Raw genomic sequence first — 23,653 nt, 5'->3', positions numbered from 1 at the left:
GGACCTGGACACACACGGGTACAATTCAGAGAAATTGGCCCCAGTGTGTGAGTGCACCCTTAATGCCAAGTGTGCACTTCGATTGAATGTGCAGGTAGGTGTGAAGAGCCACATGTTGCTCAGGAGATGGTGTTTGGCCACCAGCTCTGAGGTCATAGAAAGGTGAAATTTAATCCAGAAGCGCTCTTCCTTTATTGTGAGTAAAAGCAAGTCTACGTGTTTCCTTTTATTTCTATTAATCATTTTTTTTAAAGTTCCACTGAGTGTTTCAGATAACAATCTACAGCCGATGTAATTCTTGACGCAGGCCTTAGATAAGCTTTTATCTGAGCTTGTCAAATTAACACATGACCTGTGGATATGTTGGAAAATGTGTTACTGCTTTGAGAACTATTAAATGAGGAGATGTTTGTAAGTTCAAACTTAAATAGCACTTCACGGTATTCACTTTAACTAATCTTGTTATCTTCCACAGAACTATCTCTCCATGCGAATTGTGAATCCTAGAGGAATGTAAGATTGGCTCGTCCTCCCGCAGCAGCGACTCTGTTGTATTGCTGGTCCAGGAACATTCATTTCATATGTCTACAACCTCGTGGCCTTAAGGGTAGAAATGGACTGAGGTTAGGAGGGTGACAAGATCTACATTTACCAAGGTTAGGCAAGGTTCATGGGGTCATGACTGGGCCGTTTATCAGTGATTCCATGTTAATGTGCTGACCCTGATGACCAGGACCCTGCTGGTTTTATCCCGGCGTTTGCGCAATTGGCTGTTTGTTTAGCAGGTGCCTCTCTAGTTATGAAATACCAGGGTTTTGTTGTGTATTTGGAACGGTGAACTAAGCTGAAAAGTGTGTTTTAAATCATGGCTATTCAATGTGTTCGGTTTGCTCATCTGTTACAATATAGGTTTAAAACACTCAGATTATGGGATTTTTATACAATAATATTTTCCAAAATTGTACTTAATGGAAAAAGCACAAATGCTTCCATTTGGTTTGCATGTATCCTACTGGAATGGAAGAAATCTGCGGTTGACATTTGGAGGGTTATATATAGTCAGTGTTGCATTAGGCAAAAGCTCCGTGTTTAATGTTTTTTCCAGTCCACTTTTTGCTGCATATGAATTTGGACCAAAATAATGTAATTTAAATGCGTAGTTGCTGTACTTTAACAACTGCAATGTTGGCCGCTAATAAATCGTTTCACCAATACTCTATGGTTCATGTCCTTTTTATTGCGTGTTGTTGAACATTCCTGATATAGGGACGGACACACACACATTCTCTCTCACCATGTATCCTCCTGATTCATGGCCTAGTGCTTGAAACGTACTTGCAATGTTTGCCAGACAGCCTGTTCTTTAAATTATTATATTTACACTCCAAGGCTTAACATAAATTAGCAGTTGCATCACAAAGCTACAATGTAGTTAAATAATTCATAATCTAAAAGCAGTGGTTTTGAAAAGATTACAAATACGGTAGTATAAAATAGCCTATTTACAGAATTAATAAAGAACAAATGAGCTGTGCGAAACAGTCAGATTCTATAATCACTGCGAAAGAACAGGCAAAAACAATTGTGGGAGAAATGTTTTCAACGTCAAGATCCGGACGAAACTACCATTTATAAATGGGATTGAAGCTTCTGCCAGTTTAAGACTTCCTGAAGAATATTCATTCCCTCTCTTCCCGCCCTTCCCCCCCCCCCCCCCCCCTCCACTCCACTCCCACATATTGGTACACTGACTGGAACACTACGGGCACGTCCGGGGGCCGCTAATGTTGAGGTGGTGGCTCTGCAGAGTCCCGGGGTGTCGTGAAAAGGTCAGATTGTGTATGGGAACGGTGTGAATTTTGTGGGCAGGTTGTCCACTGGGTATACGGTGGGGTTGGTTTTCATTGTAGGAGGCCCGTTTAAAAGTTCCCAGTCGCAAGCCCTGACCAGCTCCACGGTGAAGATCTTGAGCAGGATCTTGGCGAACTCTTTGCCCACACAGCTCCTGGAGCCTCCGCCGAATGGGATGTAGCTGAATCTGCAGGAATCTTTCTCCGGACAGCCCTCCATGAAGCGATCCGGGTTAAACTCGTCCTTCTTCGAGAAATTTGTGGCTACATCATGTGTGTCACAGATACTGTAAATAACATTCCAGCCTTTTGGTATCTGATATCCCTGGAAATGAAATTGACTTGATTATTTTAACGTATTATATTTATCTACAATTTATCACAGTCTCCGGATACGGGGTAGGACATTTAGGACTGAGATGAGGAGAAATTTCTTCACTCAGGGTGGTGAACCTGTGGAATTCTCTACCCCAGAGGGCTCTGGAGGCCAAGTCACTTAAGGAGATCGATAGATTTCTAGACACACACGGCATCAAGGGGTATGGGGAGAGAGCGGGAATATGGTATTGAGATAAAGGATCAGCCATGATCATATTGAATGGCGGAGCAGGCTCGAATAGCCTACTCCTCCTTATGTTTCTACAATCCAGCACGTTTTATAAATTCTGCTGTAAGGATTGTGACATTTACTATCATACACCTTGGAATTTAAGTGAATTGTTTCACTTCTAAATCAGATTTCTATTTTTAAAAATGTCTGAAATTAGACGACTGTACCCAGGTCATTCCTAATCTGAGGGGTTATTGGAGCCATATACAGTCCCCATTAGTAGGCTGTGGGCTCTAAAGGATGGGCATGAAATTGGCTGCGAATTAATGATCCGATGTTATCGGCCTCTTAATGTAAATGACCTTGTGAACTCTTGCTGTCCAGAATCTTCCCAATCGATCCGATCGTTTAAACCTAAATGGGTTCAATCAAAACACGTTCACAGACATCCCCCCCCCCCACAATATCTGGACCGAAAAGGCTGGAGGGGTGGAACTAGACTACCAGTGCCATCCCATAGTGCTGCCAATGATTCCTCCTGGTGTAATCTCAATCGCTGAACTACGAGCGGTTTAATTAGATTCTCATGTTGCTTGATACTGCAGAGGGAAATCGTTTGTAGCTTGCGACGGCTGCAGGAATGCTTAATTGTTGCCCATGCAAAGTGGTGGAGACCCGCTTAAAACCTATTGGATATTGTTTCTGATTTAGCGATATTTACGATTAGACATTACAAAATCTGGAGGGTATTGTAAAATCAATTGTGGGATAATTGATTTTTTTTTCTAAATGTGCACAAGGAATTGCTTTTAGGGTGACTGGTGTAAAGGTTTCAAACGGCTCCAATGTTTTACAGAACACTTATTTCTGACTCTCAAATTTCCGCTTACATTTAACACGAAGGTCTTTAGGGCCACGCGGAATCCTCCGGGGACCGGGGGACTCAGTCGAAGAGTTTCTTTGATGACGCTTCCGGTATACTTAAGTTGTTCCAGGACTTCAATGGTGATTTGTTTGTTCTCTTTAGCGTCGCTGCTCAGTAATCCCTGCAAATCCATTGAGAAGCCACATTTAAAACCAAAAACAAAATCCGGGATTGGTGCTTAAATTACTCTCAATTTGCTGCTAATGGATTTTGGTTGTTGCAATCCGTGCAACCCAAGGAATCCGATCAAGGATGGATGTGAGGCTGGGAATGTGCAAAGTAAGCTCTGACTGGTATGCGATGCCTTACCTGCTCCTGCAATTCCCCTCTGACTTTTTGCAGCACTTCAGGATGCAGGGCCAGGAAAGTGACCAGGGAGGTGGCGGTGCTGGCTGTCGTCTCGTGTCCTCCAAACAGGAGCTCGGTGGCAGATTCCTTCAGCTCCTTCAAATAAAAAGGGAGAGAAAACAAAACACACATCAGGCACGTTCCAAGAGTGCCGGCACTGAACCTCCTGCAGCAGAGAGACTGCGCTTGAAGATCGTCAATGCTCCCAAAGATTGCCACTGCTGCAAATGTTCTGCAATTTGCACCCGTGAAGCCACCGGGTAGCAGGGCCCTGTGTGCAGGGAGGCGATGGCATTTCTCATCTGGACATTGCACATTGCACATTGCCGCAGGATGAAGGAAGCCGGAGTGAGACTCCTCACTGGAATTTAAGCTTTTAAAGAAAGAAAAACATTTAACCCGTCGTTGCTTTAAAAAAATGGTGTATATTAAGTTTGTTCAACTGCGGTGTAAAATCAGGAGTTGTGTTAGTTATTGAGCAGTGTTCTGGGTTTGGGTCTGGGGAAGGGGCAGTGATCTGGGTTAATGTCCAGAGGCAGTGTTCTGGGGAAGGGCAATGATCTACAGCAATCGACAGGAGTGGGCAATGTTCTGGGGCAGGGGCAGTGTCCTGGGGTAATGATCTGGGGAAGGGCAATGTTCTGGGGTAGGGGCAGTGTTCTGGGGAAGGGCAATGTTTTGGGGCAATGGGCAGGAGTGGGCAGTGTTCTGGGGTAATGATCTGGGGAAGGGCAACGTTGTGGGGCAATGGCAGTGTTCTGGGTTAATGTCCAGGGGCAGTGTTCTGGGGCAGGGGCAGCGGTGTGGGGTGATGTTCTGGGGCAGGGGCGGGGCAGTAGCTTTACCTGTAAACGCAGGGGTTGGTCACTCTTTTCTGAGTGTTCGATCAGAAGCTGCAGAGCATCCTTGAACTGGCCCGTGGCCTCGCGTTTCGCCACCTTTTTCCTGATGTTCTCTTCGATTTTTGCGTGGATAACATTCCTCGCCTTCAGCCCCTGTCACCAAATAACGGCACACTCAGTGTCACTCCGCCATTTAAAGGTTACATTTTTCAGTCTCCTGTGCTTTAGTTACTATTGGAGCAAAAACCTGCACACCATTTACCCGGCCCCAATCCCCTCCCTCCCTGTTATCTTGACTCCGGACCTTACCCGGTATAAGCCGCTGAACGGCACGTCGATGGGCAGTGAGAAGAGGTTGCGAATCATTTCCTCGAAAGCCTCAATGAGCTGCTGCTGTGTCTGCGGGCTGGTCTGCGTGGGTTCGAAGCCCAACAGGATCCGCATCGCGATCCCGAACATGAGGCGCTTCATCTCGGGGTAAACCAGCACACAAGGGCCGCTCTCCAGCCATCGCCTCACCCCGGCCCTGATCTCCTCGCCCATCACTGGGATGTAGTTCTCGAGAGCTTCTCGGGAGAAAGCTTTCAAAATCACCTATTAAAATTTTTTAAAAATCTGATTAAACCAGCACCTATTCCTCTTTCTACATTGAAAATAAACTCAGTTTTGTATTTTTAAAAGAACTTAAAAGAAGCCACTTTTAAAATTGATGTAATATGCAACTGATTATTAAATGAGCACTTTTGACTCCAGCACTGCCTAATTGGACTTTTCTAATAATGGGTTAATGCCAATGATTCTGTGGGATTTCCTATTCTTACTCTTGGTTCAGCCTGAGATTCAAAGGCTGGAAGTTTGCAAACTGCAAGACGCTTGATTCACGAAGTCTTTTAGACAGCAACCTTTCTCGGTTAATGGGTCAGATGTGGAAAGTGTGCACTCACCCTCTTCCTGTGTTTGTGCTCGGAATCGTGCAGGCTGGACAGGCAGCCGGCTCCCAGGATCGTCCTCACCGAGGCGGGCCACTGCACCGACACCAGCTTGTGTTCCCCTAATAAAATGTGCTTCACATTCTCAGCTCCCATGATCCGCACAGTCGGGCTCCCGAAAAGATGCGTCTTGTAGATGTGGCCGTACTTTCGTACTTTCATCTTAAGAAACTTGTATCTCTGTAAATGGATGCAGGTTAATCGGTTAGGTGCGATTAATACTCGGGGCGAGGGGGGGGACACTTCTGGGGGTTAGTGTTCAGGTTGCTGCATAATTTGTGCGATTCCTAAATCTGCGGAGGAAATAGTTTAAACTGCTTTTAGAATACTTCCGCTGCAGCTTGATACCAGTGACAGCCCGGCATCAAACTTCCAGCAAGGCTGCGAAATAAATCCGTTTGGCAGCCATTCAAACAAGCCAAGTTGCGGTTGTTTTCTGCACAGCGACGCTTGCTGTTAAATCCTGCGCTCTTATTAATGACGACACACTGGAATGCAATTCTCCAAAGATGCTGGACGCCTCGATCAGAGCTGAGCACTGCCTACCTGTTTTCTCTCCCAAGGCTGCAATTTGTTCTCATCCTCTCTTTTCTAAAAAAATATATTTTCTATTCTTATTGTCAACGTTACCGCTTCGCGCTCGGTTTCTCTCAGAGGAAGTCACGGATTTTGACATGACCCCTAGATTTGGAAAAAAAAAGTCGGGTTATTTTGAAGTAAGTGAACCTCCTCACCTGCAGGACCAGCTGGAGAGTCTCTCCCAGGAACGGCAGCCCCATGGAGCCCGGAGGGAGGGGGTTTTCACAGCTGGGGTCCCTTCCACTTATACAGTAAACTTCCCACAGCTTCACCGCGGCGAGGAAGAGCGACAGCGGCAGCACGAAAGTGCACAAGAAAGTAGCACAAAGTGTAAATAAGACCATTTTAACAGCAGCAGGACCTCCTCTCAGTTCTTCCCTCAGGACACCCTCAGCCTGTAAGTATTGCTGCTCTCAGGATGAGGCGAGTGAGGCTCCCAAATGCTCACACTCCAGATTCAACCCTCCTTATAACCACTCCAGGTCTCAGCCCCTCTTACCTTGGTCAGTTAAATTAGTTCACACAAAGTTCATCTTTAATTGTGTAGATTGTGCCATCCCTCCGACTCCGCCTGTTTCAGTGACGCTGCCCAAAAATCTTTAACCCATTGTTAGCCAGAAGTGGAGCTATCCATAGAGGACAGCATGAGTTTCTGATCACCTCGATTTATGATCCAGCCTGTGATACGTGGCTTGGGAGACTCTATGAAATATTTTGGGGGGAGGAGCTCAAGTGTATGGAAACGATCATTGAGGTCAGAAGGGAGGAGAGCACATTACAGCTCATCAATGTAAGGGCAGGGATACCTGTCTTTGAGCGAAAAGTACTCCATTCGTTATAGTGCTGCCGTGGCTCAATTTAATTGTTTTATTAAGTTTGTAATGTGTCCCTTATGATATACATAACCCGCAAATTGGCAACTGGCCCATAGACTGTGAGTGGTCAGATTTACATTTACCCCACTGAGCAGCACTTGCGTTGTATTGTACCTCAGCATATGGAACGGTTTTATAAAAGCATGCCTTAAATTAAAGATTGTACTAGACTTGTCACGCTGACTCCGGTCGCACCTAATCATGTAATAATGTCTAATGGCCACGTATATCAAGACACGGGCAACGTAACGTCTTTTTTGGATATTTAAGAATGTAAATCTGAAAAGTTATTTAGCAGAGCTGAAATCTGCTCATCTCGATCGTGTGTTGAATATAGTTCAAAAGTTACGGTTAATAGCTGATGCCCCGTGGTCACCTCGGCTCGCTCATCTCCATGAGGATTACATGCTGTGATAATGGGCTGGACCTGAGATTTAATAACACATTCAGGGTGCGATTTTTTAAAAGTATTCTGCACGATTTCCTGGTAAAACCCGGGCTGCGAGTCCAAGAGTTTTGTTGTGGGTGGGTTCCTGCCTCCGCCCGCCCCTGGTTAGAAGGGCCCTGGCTGATGTAAAGATTAATTATGTCATTGTCGTGGAGCCAAGTTTCGCGTTGACGTGGCGCAGGGGCTGAGTGACAGTTATCTGGAATAACAGCCTGGCCTGGCGTTCACCCCCGACTGCAGATTAAACCGCGCCTTTGGGTAACTGTGAGAACATAACTACAACGTCATTCAGATGCGAATTCCTAAAATTATGATCCCGTGCTAGCTCGAGGTTCAAACCCAGGTCAGCCAGGCAAAGCAGTGGAAAAGCAAGGTTATATCAGAAAGTAAACACGGTCGCCGTTGCCACCCACAGTTTTATAGGTACATTTACAGCGGCTATAACCCGGCGCAATGTATGTAGCCGTCTGCAAGGCAGAATGGGAATTCGACTCGTTGCTCTTAAAGGAAGGTATTGGGTTCCTGGAAATGACTGAAATGTACAAGCAAAATACAACTCCGCTGCCCCTTGGTTGAACTGCAGTGTTTATTTAATTCTAATCTGATTGCTCTTAAATTTAATTACAGAACCACAAATACCCTTTGCCGCAGCTCGAGAGTATGGCCATCATGAGCAATGAGCCGCCCCAGCCCGTTTAAGTGCCAGGTTATTACAATCCATTCCAAATAAACCCACTGATCAGTTAATACTTTGGCACATTTGTACATATTGAAACAATGATGGACAGATACCCTCCGTTTTCCTGCAATTCCGCAGCTCCAAGTTGTTAACCCTTGCTGACCCAGTGTTTTCTACCGGGACTGGTCACATACGCGTCCCGGTCACCGAAACAGCCTCGGGTTTTGCCAACCTCTCACAAGGATGGCTTGTTTATTTTAACCAAAAGATTACAAATTGTGCAATTAAACAAGACAGTTCAAATAAGGCCTATGCCCGGTGTTTTATTGAAGCTGTATATCTGTTTTCTAAAGCTCCTAATTTCAACCTTTATTAGTATTTTTCTGGCAGTATTCAAGCACACGGAATCCTATTTGCCGAGTGGCAAGGGGAGGGATCGCTTTACAGGGAACGGGTCCCGAAATAAAATTGAGCAGAAAGCACAGCCCGTTTATCGTGATGGGATATTACAGAGAGACACTGGACAATATTGACGCCGCTTGGACTGCCGCTAGCGGTGCGATACAATGAAAGAAGAGCCGTTTGGACTTTTAGCTGGAAGTGGTCAATGTAAAAGTGTCCAGAATGACACGACCAGCTGTCTCCAGTCCATCCACATCCACAAACAGGTGCTGCTCTTCCTGAAGTTCAAGTATCCATCACTGTGTACTGCAGATCACTCTATACAGGGGCGGGGGGGGAACATTCAGCCATCACATTCCGGCCTTTACAATGCAAATTATAATTGTGGGCAGACTAATAAGTAATGAATATTGCTACCTGCACCGCTGATGGGGAGGGAGGTAACAATACTTATAGTGCTATTCAGTTGCTAATTGTCGGTTTGAGTTCCGTTTCAGTGAGAAGACGAGTCCCGTTCAATCTGTTTGCGCGGCAGATGCGGCGTCTTACTAAACATCCCATTATAGTTAATCCTTCAGTTACACCCACTACTTATACCTTTCTAAACAATGATTCAATCCGTTGTTCACATCAAATGAAACGTCGTTATATTTCACCATTCTGCAAATCTAATAATTGCAGAGAAGGTGATTGACCAGAGGTGTTGCTCAGTCACTCACTCACTCAGCGCGGGATGAACTCGGCTAGTGTGCGGGAGGCAGTCTGACCGGTTTTCACTCACCAACAGACAACCAGAGGTTAATGAAATCGTTGAATTTATTACATAATAATTAGTATTGTATAAAATCGACAGAATATACTCTCTTTTTATTGGCGGCTGCACATTCCCTGACATTTAAAGTGCTCGGCTCACCAGGGCTGACATAGTTTTACCAATGCTAAAATGTTAACGCGCAGTCTCTGTGAAAGGAGTACTCAAGACTCAACCAGGAATCGCAGGAGGTGTTGTGCTCTGTGAATATTCAGCACCAGGGATGGTCTTATAGATGCGCCCTTCACAATACGCAGTAAAATAGCTCCTATTGTGTTTCGCCCATTATCACCTAGTTCCGATTGTCTGAAGAATAAAGATGTGCCTGGAAGGCCTCAGACAGAATCCAACTCTTTGAGAATGACTGGAAGTTAACACAAGATGATACACAATGCCGCATCTCTTGTTCACTGTAACACACCATTAAATGCCAGTTGCACTGTTCCAAAGGTAGGCGGTCGGGTGCTGTATCGAGAAAAACACAATTCGAGCTTTAGACACTGCTCTGTAAATGTTTTTTTGAGATTTTTTTACGCAGCGAGTTGTTCTGATCTGGAATGCACTGCCTGAAAGGGCGGTGGAAGCAGATTCAATAGAAACTTTCAAAAGGGAATTGGATATATATACTTATAAAGGAAACATTTCCAGAGCCTTGGGGAAAGAGCATGGATAGTGGGACCAATTTCAGAGAGCCGGCAAAGGCAATTGGGCCGAATGACCTCCTTCTGTGCTGTATGATTCTATAAGTGCAGTTGCTAGTTGAAAATCATTCTATTGTGCTTTCACGAGTCGTGTGATTGTTGCACAGTGTGGAAATCACTAGGATCTCGATCGCATATAGAAACATAGAAGATAAGAGCAGGAGTAGGCCATTCGGCCCCTCGAGCCTGCTCCACCATTCAATGCGATCGTGGCTGATCATCCAAATTTAGTACCCGGTCCCTGCTTTCTCCCCATACCCCTTGATCCTTTTAGCCTTAAGGAATATATCCAACTCCTTCTTGAATATATTTAATGTATTGGCCTCTACTGCCTTCTGTGGTAGAGAATTCCACAGGTTCACCACTCTCTGGGTGAAGAAATTCCTCCTCATTTCAGTCCTAAATGGCCTACCCCTTATCCTTAGACTGTGACCCCTGGTTCTGGACTCGCCAACCATCTGGAACATCCAAGAAATATGGCAATTTAATCCTTATTTATTATTCAGTAAAACAGTACCAGCGTGATGTATCTCTTGAAATACAGTGGAAGGTGGAGATGAGATAGAAGATCAGCCATGATCTTATTGAATGGTGGAGCAGGCTCGAAGGGCCAAATGGCCGACTCCTGCTCCTATTTCTTATGTTCTTATGAAATATGTTTGTCGCTGTTAAAATCTGGTTCGGATTAAAGAATCTATTCCAAAACTGGCTGAATTGCAGGTAGATTAAATGAACGGATGAAAGCCAGCACAAGGCACGGGATTTGTGAAGTTAAGAGCAGCAAGACAGAGCAGGGTCATGGTGCAGTTAGTGTTCCTCTTGTGCTAACACTGCAATACGTCTGTTCCAAGATGATCTATTTACTATGCGCCATATACCTGATCCAAGTGTAGCATTCCAATGTAGTAACTCATTTCACATTATTTAAGCTAACGCTTAAAATGCAGGATTCTCATCCAAGCAAAACTTTCCCAAAGGCCAATGATTTCCGTGCGCCACATAGCAACTGTATTTTGGTGATATGTTAGAAACGTCTTTCGTTTAGATTTAACTATCAGTGGCTGATGAGATAGCCATATTATAAATGTGTACTTTTACATTTAACTGTAACAATTTTAACTCAAGCATAATTGGTAATGCGTTCGCCAGGATTCAATTGCAGATCCTCAAACTGTAATTTATAAACGTCTGCCTACCATAGTTAGTCAAATCTGTCTTTAAAAAGGTATACAGACGTTTCATTGTTCGGCATTCGGGCGGTGAGGCTGTTCTCTTTACAGAGCGGAATGGGCCAGTTATTTATTAATCAATGTTATGCTCATTCAGTTATGCTCGTTTGTTTGTTGGGTCCCAGCAGATGGCGTAATTATGGGTTGTAGCGACAATTCATAACAATGATGATCTCTGAAGGCAGTCGCTTCCTTCGTGGACTGATAAGGAATGAAATTAGAGTTTGGCGTTTAAAAAGTACCGTGCGGCGTTCATAGAGATTCGCACAACACGCGGTAATCTGCAGTATAATAAAAAAAGGTATTTTGATTCATGTGATTGTATTAATGACAGATGATGTGTATTTTCCGAGCCCATTAGTTGCAGGTGAACCTATTGAATTCAGCTCGATGATGTATTGTGTTTGCTCCTCTCTGACCTGGGTTAGCCTAGAGGTGAGGTGGGTGACTTTTCAGTCTATAAAAGTTAACAATAATGTGTGATGTGTAGTTTGATGCCGGGGTTCCTGTGGATTGTCAGTGAATGGCCGTTCCTATCTGCTCCCCGTGGCATGACTCTTTTTGGCCCCCAAGCTTGTTCCCGTTCTCAGCCAGAGTTGACCGCGATCTGACCTAAAAGACGGACCGTGACATTTGCGTGAACTTTGGAAGAAACTTCGTCAAGTTCACTGCCCGTCAAATTAACAGGTCAGTGGGAGGGGGTGTTGGACGCAAGCCAGCGCCCAAATTCCTTATTATCTGATGCCCGCACTGATCTGAAGTTATCGCTTATCAGAAGATCAAACCAAAGCGGCGTTGCTCAACCTTACTGCAACAGCCCAGACCCGCGGCTGCATTGTAAACTTGCCAATTTTCTGCAGATGAACAAAGCTTGAGGTTCCATGTGCCTTATTTAGCAATTGCGTTTTATATTCAAACAGTTTATTATAAAGAGAAGTGATTTCGCGATTTCCTACATTTCTGTAACTACTGTGTAGACTCCAGTGTATAAAATCTACGAAGAAAAATGTGTGGATGCAGTGTTAGGAATATCGGCAGTGGGTCAGTTTACCTGATGGTAGAGAGTTCTCCCGGGGTTTTATACCATGTGTGATCACACATATTAAAAAGGGCACAAGGTCAAAATATTTGGGCGGCAACAGTGAAAATCATACCTCAACATCCCGCACATGGCAAAATAAACTCAACCATGATACTTTTCTACCGAATGCAAACATGTAGGGAACTGATGACCGACCTCAGCACAGATATGCACATGTGTGTATCTACACAAATATGACTCGGTCTTATTTTATTTTTATGGGGTTTTCCCCCCAAAATACTCATTCAGCTTATTTGTTTTTATTTTCATTCTTCTGCCCACCGCTGTTGGGTCCGATGTAAACCATTGACACAGCTGAAGATTTCAGGAATAACAACAGAAAATGCTGGAAAAACTCAGCAAGTCAGGCAACATCCGTGGAGAGAAATTTGAGTTGACGTTTCGGGTTTGACCCTTCTTCAAAACTGGAGAGAAAAGGAACTGGATCAGGAGCCGGCATTACTTGCAACCCACTGGCGGATTCATCTCTACCAAGTGCCAATATACTTTCTTGCTGACCGTGAGGATTCACCTTAATGGCAAGGTCACAAGGACACGTGCTTCTAGTTCATTGAAGGGTCAGCCAATAATACAGGCAATGTACACTAGTCCGACAAACAAGGTCTACAATACCAAACTAGCCGAGACCTGAGCCAGTACAAATCAGAACGCACCGGAGGAAATATCTCTTCATTACTGACCAAGTTTGCTGGTCGGTAAAATGGTATTTTCACAAATATTTGTTATAGTAGTAAGTATTGCAACCCCTCCTTTAACTTTGTGACAGTCCTCCACACGAGAAATCATCAGGTTGATATATCAGTGATTGAGATGTTTGTTTTGTTCCCTGATTTAAGAAATGCATTACCCGCCCGCCCGATGTCCGTTGAGTCCTTATAATGCTCTATCATACTTCACATTTTACGGAATGCTCTTTTCTTTACAGTATGCTATTGGCAAATTCTTGAGCTCCTGTTCAGTGACAGGTGTCAGCTTTAGAACTTGAAATGACATGTTCAGGGTTTTATATTTATGCTCCAACTGATCTGTTATCACTGTACTATATAACGGATGGAATGGAAAGCTTCAATCAAAAGGCTTTTATTGCACTCATTTCGCAATTTTATTTTTCGAGTGACATTCTCGCCCCTGAGTCAGAAGGTTGTGGGTTCCAGCCCCACTCCAGACATTAAACCTCGGGTGACATTTCAGTGCTATACTGAGGGAGTGTCGCATTGAAGATGGAAAAGATCTCTTGGCCCTATTTGAAGAAGGGCAGGGAAATTCTATCAGGTGTCCTGGTCAATATTTATCCCTCAGCCAGCATCATTAAAAGAAAAAAAAATCTAGTCATGTATTTCATTGCATTTGGGAGCTTGCTGTGCGCAAAGTGGCTGCTGCTTTTTCCTACAGTACAAGTGACTACACTTCGAATGTACTTTATTGGCTGTAAAGTGCTTTGGGACGTCCGGAGGTCGTGAAATATAAATGCAAATTCTTTCTTTAATTCCAAACACAATTTTAACACTACTGTGAATAGAGGGATCGGCGATAAACTTGTAAGTATTGTATTAAAGAAAACGCAATGCTGGCACTAGACGGGAAATATTGTCTAATTTACCTCGAAGAACAAATTGTCAGTTAAGAAATTCAGGTAGAGTGATTATCCGTGGCTATTAAACAGAAACACAATCTTAATTTATTTTACTTTTGAGTGCAAAGTATACGAACGGGGTCAAACTTATTATTCTCTTGGCTGACATTGTGATCAATTTAAACTAAATTACAGTCGCTTGATGATTGCAAATGGTGTAATTATATATTAAAAGTTAACGTTTGCGGTCTGCTTATCTACAAGTTTGAAGTAAATCCAAAAGCTAGATGAATATGTCTTGGGTGCTGGTTTATGATGTTTTGCGGTGTTTTAAGTGATTGCTGTACGGAAACCAATTCAGGCCAAGTTTCATTTCTGTTTGCCTCCGCTAAAGGTAATCAATATTTTTTGCAGTTTTGAACAGTCTGTATCATCCTAAAATTGCAAATGCGAATTTTTCCGTCTGTTTAGCTAACTATAAAATGTTATCGGCAGGATATTTAATGGACTTTTTATTTTAAAAGGTAAAATACGCCTGGAAAAAGATAGAATGTTGCATGATCGATATTCCGAAGAAAGTGTGTTAAACATATTCGTTATAGTTCCACTGGTGACTCCAAAAGGCGAATTCCCCACCATCCAATAGTCCAACAATCACCGTCCACGATCACGCCTGGAATGTTAAAGTTCAGTTATAGGGAATAAACTGCGACATTTCACAGGAGGCTCATGATTCGAATACTGGATACTTTACGACAGGTTCAAAACAAAGATTCGCGGAAACGTCTGACAAATCTCAGCAAAACCTAAGTGTACATTCCAACGGTTATTTCACTCGTGTAATTGCTTCAAGCGACATTAATATTTCATTATTTACGAAGTTGTATTGAAGAAAAAACAATTCCAGTACCAACAGACACAGGTCATCTAGGCGACAGCAAATGTGAAAAATCAGTGTTCGTTCAACTGTACTGATGTTGTAGGTTTCTAAAACAGAAAGAAACACGTGCACTACAAATCATTGAAATGGTTATAAAACTCCGCCACGTCTTACACCAATGCATGGTTTAAATAATGAATGTCAGATAACATCAAGAAGGTCAGTCACAAAAATTACACAAATTGTAGCAACAAAACTGAAGTCCCAGACAAACCACAGCAAATAGGATTGAAAGCGGGTGTTACTTTTGGATCTCGTCACTTAAATATTGTGGAATTTTATAATAAATCAGATAGCAATCAAAGCAAGTACAGTACGCTCACTGTAGGGTTGGTCGTTGCACATTTGTAACATGCCCACGCTTGTTGGGCAATTGCATGTAGGGTAAACGTCACATTGATTTGCAAGTAACACTACAGATGAGAGTCTAAGTGTAGAGCTGGCCTAATTCCGCCTCTGACTTAATTTCCATCCTAATTAAAATTACTGCTCCTCAATTGCCCCTGCTGTCTCAGTGGGAAAATGGGCCAATTGGTTTGGTACCGCGCAGACACCTTGTCCATGTTCAATTAGCCGACCGAAGGCCAGTGGGAGTGGCCCTGCTGTAACTGGCCTCAGGGATGCGAGGCTCAGGTAGGGGAATGGTTCTTGCTCTGTGATCCCAGCAAACATGTCCCTTTGTGGACAGCCACTGTGGACGGTGAAGTCACCATGGCCCACCGACAATCGCTGGGCTGACACATGAAGAGTGACCACATGAGCCCTTGTTCCCCCATGGCTGTGTGTGGCCGGGTCTGATACGAGCCGTGTAGGCAAGAGAGTCCCATGATCGGGATTTGCACGGTGAGCTGATCTCAGCAAGGCAGCTGGGTGCTGCAATTGGCCCCAGGTCCCCGGGCTAGGGAGGAGAAAAATCAGTCAGTGTTTCTGATATTGATCATTATCCAGTATCCCCTGCTGGAAAGTGTGTAAATAGAGTGGGTACAAGGCCACGCTTGGCTGAGATATCTTCCAGAAAGAGTCATAGAGGCACAGAAGGAGGCTATTCGGTCCATCGAGTCCATGCCAGCTCTCTCTAGAGCAACCCAGTCAGTCCCATTCCCCAGCTCTATCCCCGTAGCCCTGCAAGTTTATTTCCCTCAAGTGCCTATCCAGTCTCCCCTTGAAAACATTGAGTGTCTCCGCTTCAGTCGGCAGCAAGTTCCAGGTCCTCACCACTCGCTGCGTAAAAAAGTTTTTTTCTCACGTCCCCCCTGTATCTCTTGCCCAAAACCTTAAACCTGTGTCCCCTGGTCCTTGTACCATCAACTAGTGGGAACAGTCTTTCCCCGTCTAGCCAACCCAAACTCGTCATAATCTTGTACACCTCTCGTCATAATCACCCCTCAACCTCATTTGCTCTAATGAAAACAAATCCAGCTTCTCCAACCTGTCCTTGTAGCTAAGATCCCCCATCCCCAGAACCATTCTGGTAAATCTCTTCTGCATCCTCTCAAGGGCCTTCACATCCTTCCTAAAGTGTGGTGACCAAACTGGATGCAATACTCCACTTGCGGCCCAACCAGCACTTTATAAAGGTTCAGCATTTTTATAAAAGAGTTGCATTTATATAGTGCCTTTCACCACCTCAGGACATCGCAAAGTGCTTTACAGCCAATGACATTGTAATCAGCAACCAATTTGCACTCAGCAAGCTCCCACAAACAGCAATGTGATAATGACCAGATAATTTTTTTTTTAGTGATGTTGATTGAGACATAAATGTTGGCCAGGATAGGGGACAACTCCCCCGCTCTTTTTCAAAATAGTGCCACAGGACCTTTGTCCACTTGAGAGAGCAGACAGGCCTCGGTTTAATGTCTCATCCCTCAGTACTTCACTGGAGTATCTGTCTAGATTTTTATGCTCAAGCCTCTGGAGTGGGACTGGAACCCACAACCTTCTGACTCAGGGGCCACAGTGCAACACTGAGCCACAGCTGACACACGAATAATAAGTCCAATGGACTGATGGTCTCATGTAATAACTCCACCCTGCCCCATCCTTAACTGCCCTCTCAGTGGAATTAAGTAAAAACTCTTAAGATTTGAGTTAGATTTATGGTTCAATGTTGGATTAGGTTCAGAATTAAGATTCAGTTCCTTATTAAGGATTATTTTATTGTACTGAATGGAGAGAGTTAATTTCAGTGCAGGGGTGAATCTGTGTTGGGACCCATTCCCCGGTTGTGTATGGGCGGTGATATCTCATGACACTGGCACTGGATGGCTCGGCTCCCAGATGAAGAACCATCACTTGACTGAGGTGACAGAGGGCTGCTATTTACAGGAAGTGGGAAATGGGAAAAATAAACAGTCTGTATTTCCTCCTGGAGTTGCATTCACATGAGAAAAGCTTTTACAGTTCACCAGCGAGAATGATAGAGATGAAGGATGTGGGTATATTCTATTCGTAGAATTTCAGATAAAAAAACACCACAAAGGGACAATCAGTTTCATTCAACTTAACGATAGGTTTTAATGTCTCCATATCAGAGCTCACACAGTACCATTCCATTAGGTTTGAAAGAAAATCAGTCTCCATTTTGTAAATAAAAACCAATAGCTCTGTTTCCGAACAAAAGATTCCACATACAACTTTAAAACTGCAACACCTGATCCCAAGCGGGGCTCAAGCAGTGCTTTAAAAACATGTTCTTATTCTTTCACATTTATTCATGAATTTTAACACAACACACACCGACAGCATTTGCAACATCACAACCACATTGTCACAAGATGTGAATGGGGGAATCTACCACACGTGGCAAAAAAGACTTTAATAACACGTGACGATTTATCATACATATAATACAGGTGGGAAAGCATCACTAACTGTCCTACCAGAGAATGATATTTATCGTTTGGGAACTGCGGACAGGATACTTCTGCTGAAGGTTAGATGGAGAATATGTGGCAGTGAAGTAGCACGGGGTAACTGTCAGTAAGAATTTAAAAAATCCTAAAAGGGTAACTTAGGTTCCCGAGTGATGCTCGGTGACAATAGTTGGTGAATTTTTGACATGTCTATTAGTTTAAATTTGTGTGGTGCTGTACATAAATACTGGCCCATGTGCTATATAACAATCTTTTCATTGTTCTAAAAGGACAAAGATTATCACATATGCTTGAAGCCTAAATTCCATTCAACGCTGCGGCTGGTTTTAAATGTAAATCATGTCCGCCTGCCTCACATCCTCTCCACCTCAATCCTCACACAGTCCATCTCTCCACCTCACTCCCCTTCCAAAATCCTCACACAATCCATCTTTCAACCTCACTCCACACACAGTCCACCTCTCCACCTCACTCCCCTTCCACAATCCTCACACAATCCATCTCTCCACCTCACTCCACACACAGTCCACCTCTCCACCTCACTCCCCTTCCACAATCCTCACACAATCTATCTCTCCACCTCACTCCCCTTCCAAAATCCTCACACAATCCATCTCTCCACCTCACTCCCCTTCCACAATCCTCACACCATCCATCTCTCCACCTCACTCCCCTTCCACAATCCTCACACAATCCATCTCTCCACCTCACTCCCCTTCCACAATCCTCACACAATCCATCTCTCCACCTCACTCCCCTTCCACAATCCTCACAGCCAATCTCTCCACCTCAATCCCCTTCCACAATCCTCACACAATCCATCTCTCCACCTCACTCCCCTTCCACAATCCTCACACAATCTATCTCTCCACCTCACTCCCCTTCCACAATCCTCACACAATCCATCTCTCCACCTCACTCCCCTTCCACAATCCTCACACAATCCATCTCTCCACCTCACTCCCCTTCCACAATCCATCTCTCCACCTCACTCCCCTTCCACAATCCTCACACAATCTATCTCTCCACTTCACTCCCCTTCCACAATCCTCACACAATCCATCTCTCCACCTCACTCCCCATCCACAATCCTCACACAATCCATCTCTCCACCTCACTCCCCTTCCACAATCCTCACACAATCCATCTCTCCACCTCACTCCCCTTCCACAATCCTCACACAATCCATCTCTCCACCTCACTCCCCTTCCACAATCCTCACACAATCTACCTCTCCACTTCACTCCCCTTCCACAATCCTCACACAATCCATCTCTCCACCTCACTCCCCATCCACAATCCTCACACAATCCATCTCTCCACCTCACTCCCCTTCCACAATCCTCACACAATCCATCTCTCCACCTCACTCCCCTTCCACAATCCTCACACAATCCATCTCTCCACCTCACTCCCCTTCCACAATCCTCACACAATCTATCTCTCCACCTCACTCCCCTTCCACAATCCTCACACAATCCATCTCTCCACCTCACTCCCCTTCCACAATCCTCACACAATCTATCTCTCCACCTCACTCCCCATCCACAATCCTCACACAATCCATCTCTCCACCTCACTCCCCTTCCACAATCCTCACACAATCTATCTCTCCACCTCACTCCCCTTCCACAATCCTCACACAATCTATCTCTCCACTTCACTCCCCTTCCACAATCCTCACACAATCCATCTCTCCACCTCACTCCCCTTCCACAATCCTCACACAATCTATCTCTCCACCTCACTCCCCTTCCACAATCCTCACACAATCTATCTCTCCACTTCACTCCCCTTCCACAATCCTCACACAATCCATCTCTCCACCTCACTCCCCTTCCACATTCCTCACACAATCTATCTCTCCACTTCACTCCCCTTCCACAATCCTCACACAATCCATCTCTCCACCTCACTCCCCATCCACAATCCTCACACAATCCATCTCTCCACCTCACTCCCCTTCCACAATCCTCACATAATCCATCTCTCCACCTCACTCCCCTTCCACAATCCTCACACAATCCATCTCTCCACCTCACTCCCCTTCCACAATCCTCACACAATCCATCTCTCCACCTCACTCCCCTTCCACAATCCATCTCTCCACCTCACTCCCCTTCCACAATCCTCACACAATCCATCTCTCCACCTCACTCCCCTTCCACAATCCATCTCTCCACCTCACTCCCCTTCCACAATCCTCACACAATCCATCTCTCCACCTCACTCCCCTTCCACAATCCTCACACAATCTATCTCTCCACCTCACTCCCCTTCCACAATCCTCACACAATCCACCTCTCCACCTCACTCCCCTTCCACAATCCTCACACAATCTATCTCTCCACCTCACTCCCCTTCCACAATCCATCTCTCCACCTCACTCCCCTTCCACAATCCTCACACAATCCATCTCTCCACCTCACTCCCCTTCCACAATCCTCACACAATCTATCTCTCCACCTCACTCCCCTTCCACAATCCTCACACAATCCATCTCTCCACCTCACTCCCCTTCCACAATCCTCACACAATCTATCTCTCCACTTCACTCCCCTTCCACAATCCTCACACAATCCATCTCTCCACCTCACTCCCCATCCACAATCCTCACACAATCCATCTCTCCACCTCACTCCCCTTCCACAATCCTCACACAATCTATCTCTCCACCTCACTCCCCTTCCACAATCCTCACACAATCTATCTCTCCACTTCACTCCCCTTCCACAATCCTCACACAATCCATCTCTCCACCTCACTCCCCTTCCACATTCCTCACACAATCTATCTCTCCACTTCACTCCCCTTCCACAATCCTCACACAATCCATCTCTCCACCTCACTCCCCATCCACAATCCTCACACAATCCATCTCTCCACCTCACTCCCCTTCCACAATCCTCACATAATCCATCTCTCCACCTCACTCCCCTTCCACAATCCTCACACAATCCATCTCTCCACCTCACTCCCCTTCCACAATCCTCACACAATCTATCTCTCCACCTCACTCCCCTTCCACAATCCTCACACAATCCATCTCTCCACCTCACTCCCCTTCCACAATCCTCACACAATCTATCTCTCCACCTCACTCCCCTTCCACAATCCTCACACAATCTATCTCTCCACCTCACTCCCCTTCCACAATCCTCACACAATCCATCTCTCCACCTCACTCCCCTTCCACAATCCTCACACAATCTATCTCTCCACCTCACTCCCCTTCCACAATCCTCACACAATCTATCTCTCCACCTCACTCCCCTTCCACAATCCTCACACAATCCATCTCTCCACCTCACTCCCCTTCCACAATCCTCACACAATCTATCTCTCCACTTCACTCCCCTTCCACAATCCTCACACAATCCATCTCTCCACCTCACTCCCCATCCACAATCCTCACACAATCCATCTCTCCACCTCACTCCCCTTCCACAATCCTCACACAATCTATCTCTCCACCTCACTCCCCTTCCACAATCCTCACACAATCTATCTCTCCACTTCACTCCCCTTCCACAATCCTCACACAATCCATCTCTCCACCTCACTCCCCTTCCACATTCCTCACACAATCTATCTCTCCACTTCACTCCCCTTCCACAATCCTCACACAATCCATCTCTCCACCTCACTCCCCATCCACAATCCTCACACAATCCATCTCTCCACCTCACTCCCCTTCCACAATCCTCACATAATCCATCTCTCCACCTCACTCCCCTTCCACAATGCTCACACAATCCATCTCTCCACCTCACTCCCCTTCCACAATCCTCACACAATCTATCTCTCCACCTCACTCCCCTTCCACAATCCTCACACAATCCATCTCTCCACCTCACTCCCCTTCCACAATCCTCACACAATCTATCTCTCCACCTCACTCCCCTTCCACAATCCTCACACAATCTATCTCTCCACCTCACTCCCCTTCCACAATCCTCACACAATCCATCTCTCCACCTCACTCCCCTTCCACAATCCTCACACAATCCATCTCTCCACCTCACTCCCCTTCCACAATCCATCTCTCCACCTCACTCCCCTTCCACAATCCTCACACAATCTATCTCTCCACCTCACTCCCCTTCCACAATCCTCACACAATCTATCTCTCCACCTCACTCCCCTTCCACAATCCTCACACAATCCATCTCTCCACCTCACTCCCCTTCCACAATCCTCACACAATCTATCTCTCCACTTCACTCCCCTTCCACAATCCTCACACAATCCATCTCTCCACCTCACTCCCCATCCACAATCCTCACACAATCCATCTCTCCACCTCACTCCCCTTCCACAATCCTCACACAATCTATCTCTCCACCTCACTCCCCTTCCACAATCCTCACACAATCTATCTCTCCACTTCACTCCCCTTCCATAATCCTCACACAATCCATCTCTCCACCTCACTCCCCTTCCACATTCCTCACACAATCCATCTCTCCACCTCACTCCCCTTCCACATTCCTCACACAATCCATCTCTCCACCTCACTCCCCTTCCACAATCCTCACGCAATTCATCTCTCCACCTCACTCCCCTTCCACAATCCTCACACAATCCATCTCTCCACCTCACTCCCCTTCCACAATCCATCTCTCCACCTCACTCCCCTTCCACAATCCTCACACAATCCATCTCTCCACCTCACTCCCCTTCCACAATCCATCTCTCCACCTCACTCCCCTTCCACAATCCTCACACAATCCATCTCTCCACCTCACTCCCCTTCCACAATCCTCACACAATCTATCTCTCCACCTCACTCCCCTTCCACAATCCTCACAAAATCCACCTCTCCACCTCACTCCCCTTCCACAATCCTCACACAATCTATCTCTCCACCTCACTCCCCTTCCACAATCCATCTCTCCACCTCACTCCCCTTCCACAATCCTCACACAATCCATCTCTCCACCTCACTCCCCTTCCACAATCCTCACACAATCTATCTCTCCACCTCACTCCCCTTCCACAATCCTCACACAATCTATCTCTCCACCTCACTCCCCTTCCACAATCCTCACACAATCCATCTCTCCACCTCACTCCCCTTCCACAATCCTCACACAATCTATCTCTCCACCTCACTCCCCTTCCACAATCCTCACACAATCCATCTCTCCACCTCACTCCCCTTCCACAATCCTCACACAATCTATCTCTCCACCTCACTCCCCTTCCACAATCCTCACACAATCTATCTCTCCACCTCACTCCCCTTCCACAATCCTCACACAATCCATCTCTCCACCTCACTCCCCTTCCACAATCCTCACACAATCCATCTCTCCACCTCACTCCCCTTCCACAATCCTCACACAATCTATCTCTCCACCTCACTCCCCTTCCACAATCCTCACACAATCCATCTCTCCACCTCACTCCCCTTCCACAATCCTCACACAATCTATCTCTCCACTTCACTCCCCTTCCACAATCCTCACACAATCCATCTCTCCACCTCACTCCCCATCCACAATCCTCACACAATCCATCTCTCCACCTCACTCCCCTTCCACAATCCTCACACAATCTATCTCTCCACCTCACTCCCCTTCCACAATCCTCACACAATCTATCTCTCCACTTCACTCCCCTTCCACAATCCTCACACAATCCATCTCTCCACCTCACTCCCCTTCCACATTCCTCACACAATCCATCTCTCCACCTCACTCCCCTTCCACAATCCTCACGCAATTCATCTCTCCACCTCACTCCCCTTCCACAATCCTCACACAATCTATCTCTCCACCTCACTCCCCTTCCACAATCCTCACACAATCCATCTCTCCACCTCACTCCCCTTCCACAATCCTCACACAATCCATCTCTCCACCTCACTCCCCTTCCACAATCCATCTCTCCACCTCACTCCCCTTCCACAATCCTCACACAATCCATCTC

General features: G+C 45.6%; 2 protein-coding genes across 3 annotated transcripts in view; one reads left to right on the top strand and one right to left on the bottom strand.

The window, feature by feature from the left end:
* LOC147113559 (myoferlin-like) overlaps positions 1 to 1,214 on the top strand; it is a 246,066-nt gene extending 244,852 nt beyond the window's left edge. Inside the window, exon 55 of the mRNA XM_085996135.1 lies at positions 476 to 1,214. Coding sequence (XP_085852261.1) covers positions 476 to 517 — 42 coding nt within the window. The 3' untranslated portion in view covers positions 518 to 1,214. The remainder of the gene's footprint in view (positions 1 to 475) is intronic.
* A 501-nt stretch (positions 1,215 to 1,715) lies between these two features.
* cyp26a1 (cytochrome P450, family 26, subfamily A, polypeptide 1) lies at positions 1,716 to 6,760 on the bottom strand. 2 transcript variants are annotated; one of them, XM_085994798.1, is made up of 7 exons: positions 6,583 to 6,760; positions 5,460 to 5,684; positions 4,825 to 5,109; positions 4,519 to 4,668; positions 3,635 to 3,769; positions 3,291 to 3,446; positions 1,716 to 2,175 (listed from the first exon to the last, which is right to left on the bottom strand). In XM_085994798.1, the coding sequence occupies exons 2-7, from the start codon at positions 5,664 to 5,666 to the stop codon at positions 1,831 to 1,833; spliced, it is 1,278 nt and encodes a 425-aa protein (XP_085850924.1). In that variant the 5' UTR covers positions 5,667 to 5,684; positions 6,583 to 6,760; the 3' UTR covers positions 1,716 to 1,830. The 2 variants fall into 2 exon arrangements, with proteins under 2 accessions (XP_085850924.1, XP_085850923.1); XM_085994797.1 differs by lacking the exon at positions 6,583 to 6,760 and adding an exon at positions 6,239 to 6,576.
* Between the last annotated feature and the right edge of the window lie 16,893 nt (positions 6,761 to 23,653).

Source organism: Somniosus microcephalus, chromosome 8 (genome assembly GCF_052327205.1).
Source record: "Somniosus microcephalus isolate GS21.2 chromosome 8, FLI_Smic_1.0, whole genome shotgun sequence".
Lineage (NCBI taxonomy): Eukaryota > Metazoa > Chordata > Chondrichthyes > Squaliformes > Somniosidae > Somniosus > Somniosus microcephalus.
The sequence above is the reverse complement of the archived record's forward strand: the minus strand, read 5'-3'. Positions and strand labels throughout refer to the sequence as shown.

Coding starts and splice junctions, on each gene's coding strand:
- cyp26a1 (XM_085994797.1), bottom strand. CDS start 6,427: ATGGTCTTATTTACACTTTGTGCTACTTTCTTGTGCACTTTCGTGCTG. Junction 5,110..5,459: donor AGCACAAACACAGGAAGAGG/GTGAGTGCACAC, acceptor AAATTTTAATAG/GTGATTTTGAAAGCTTTCTC. Junction 3,447..3,634: donor GAGGGGAATTGCAGGAGCAG/GTAAGGCATCGC, acceptor ATGGATTTGCAG/GGATTACTGAGCAGCGACGC.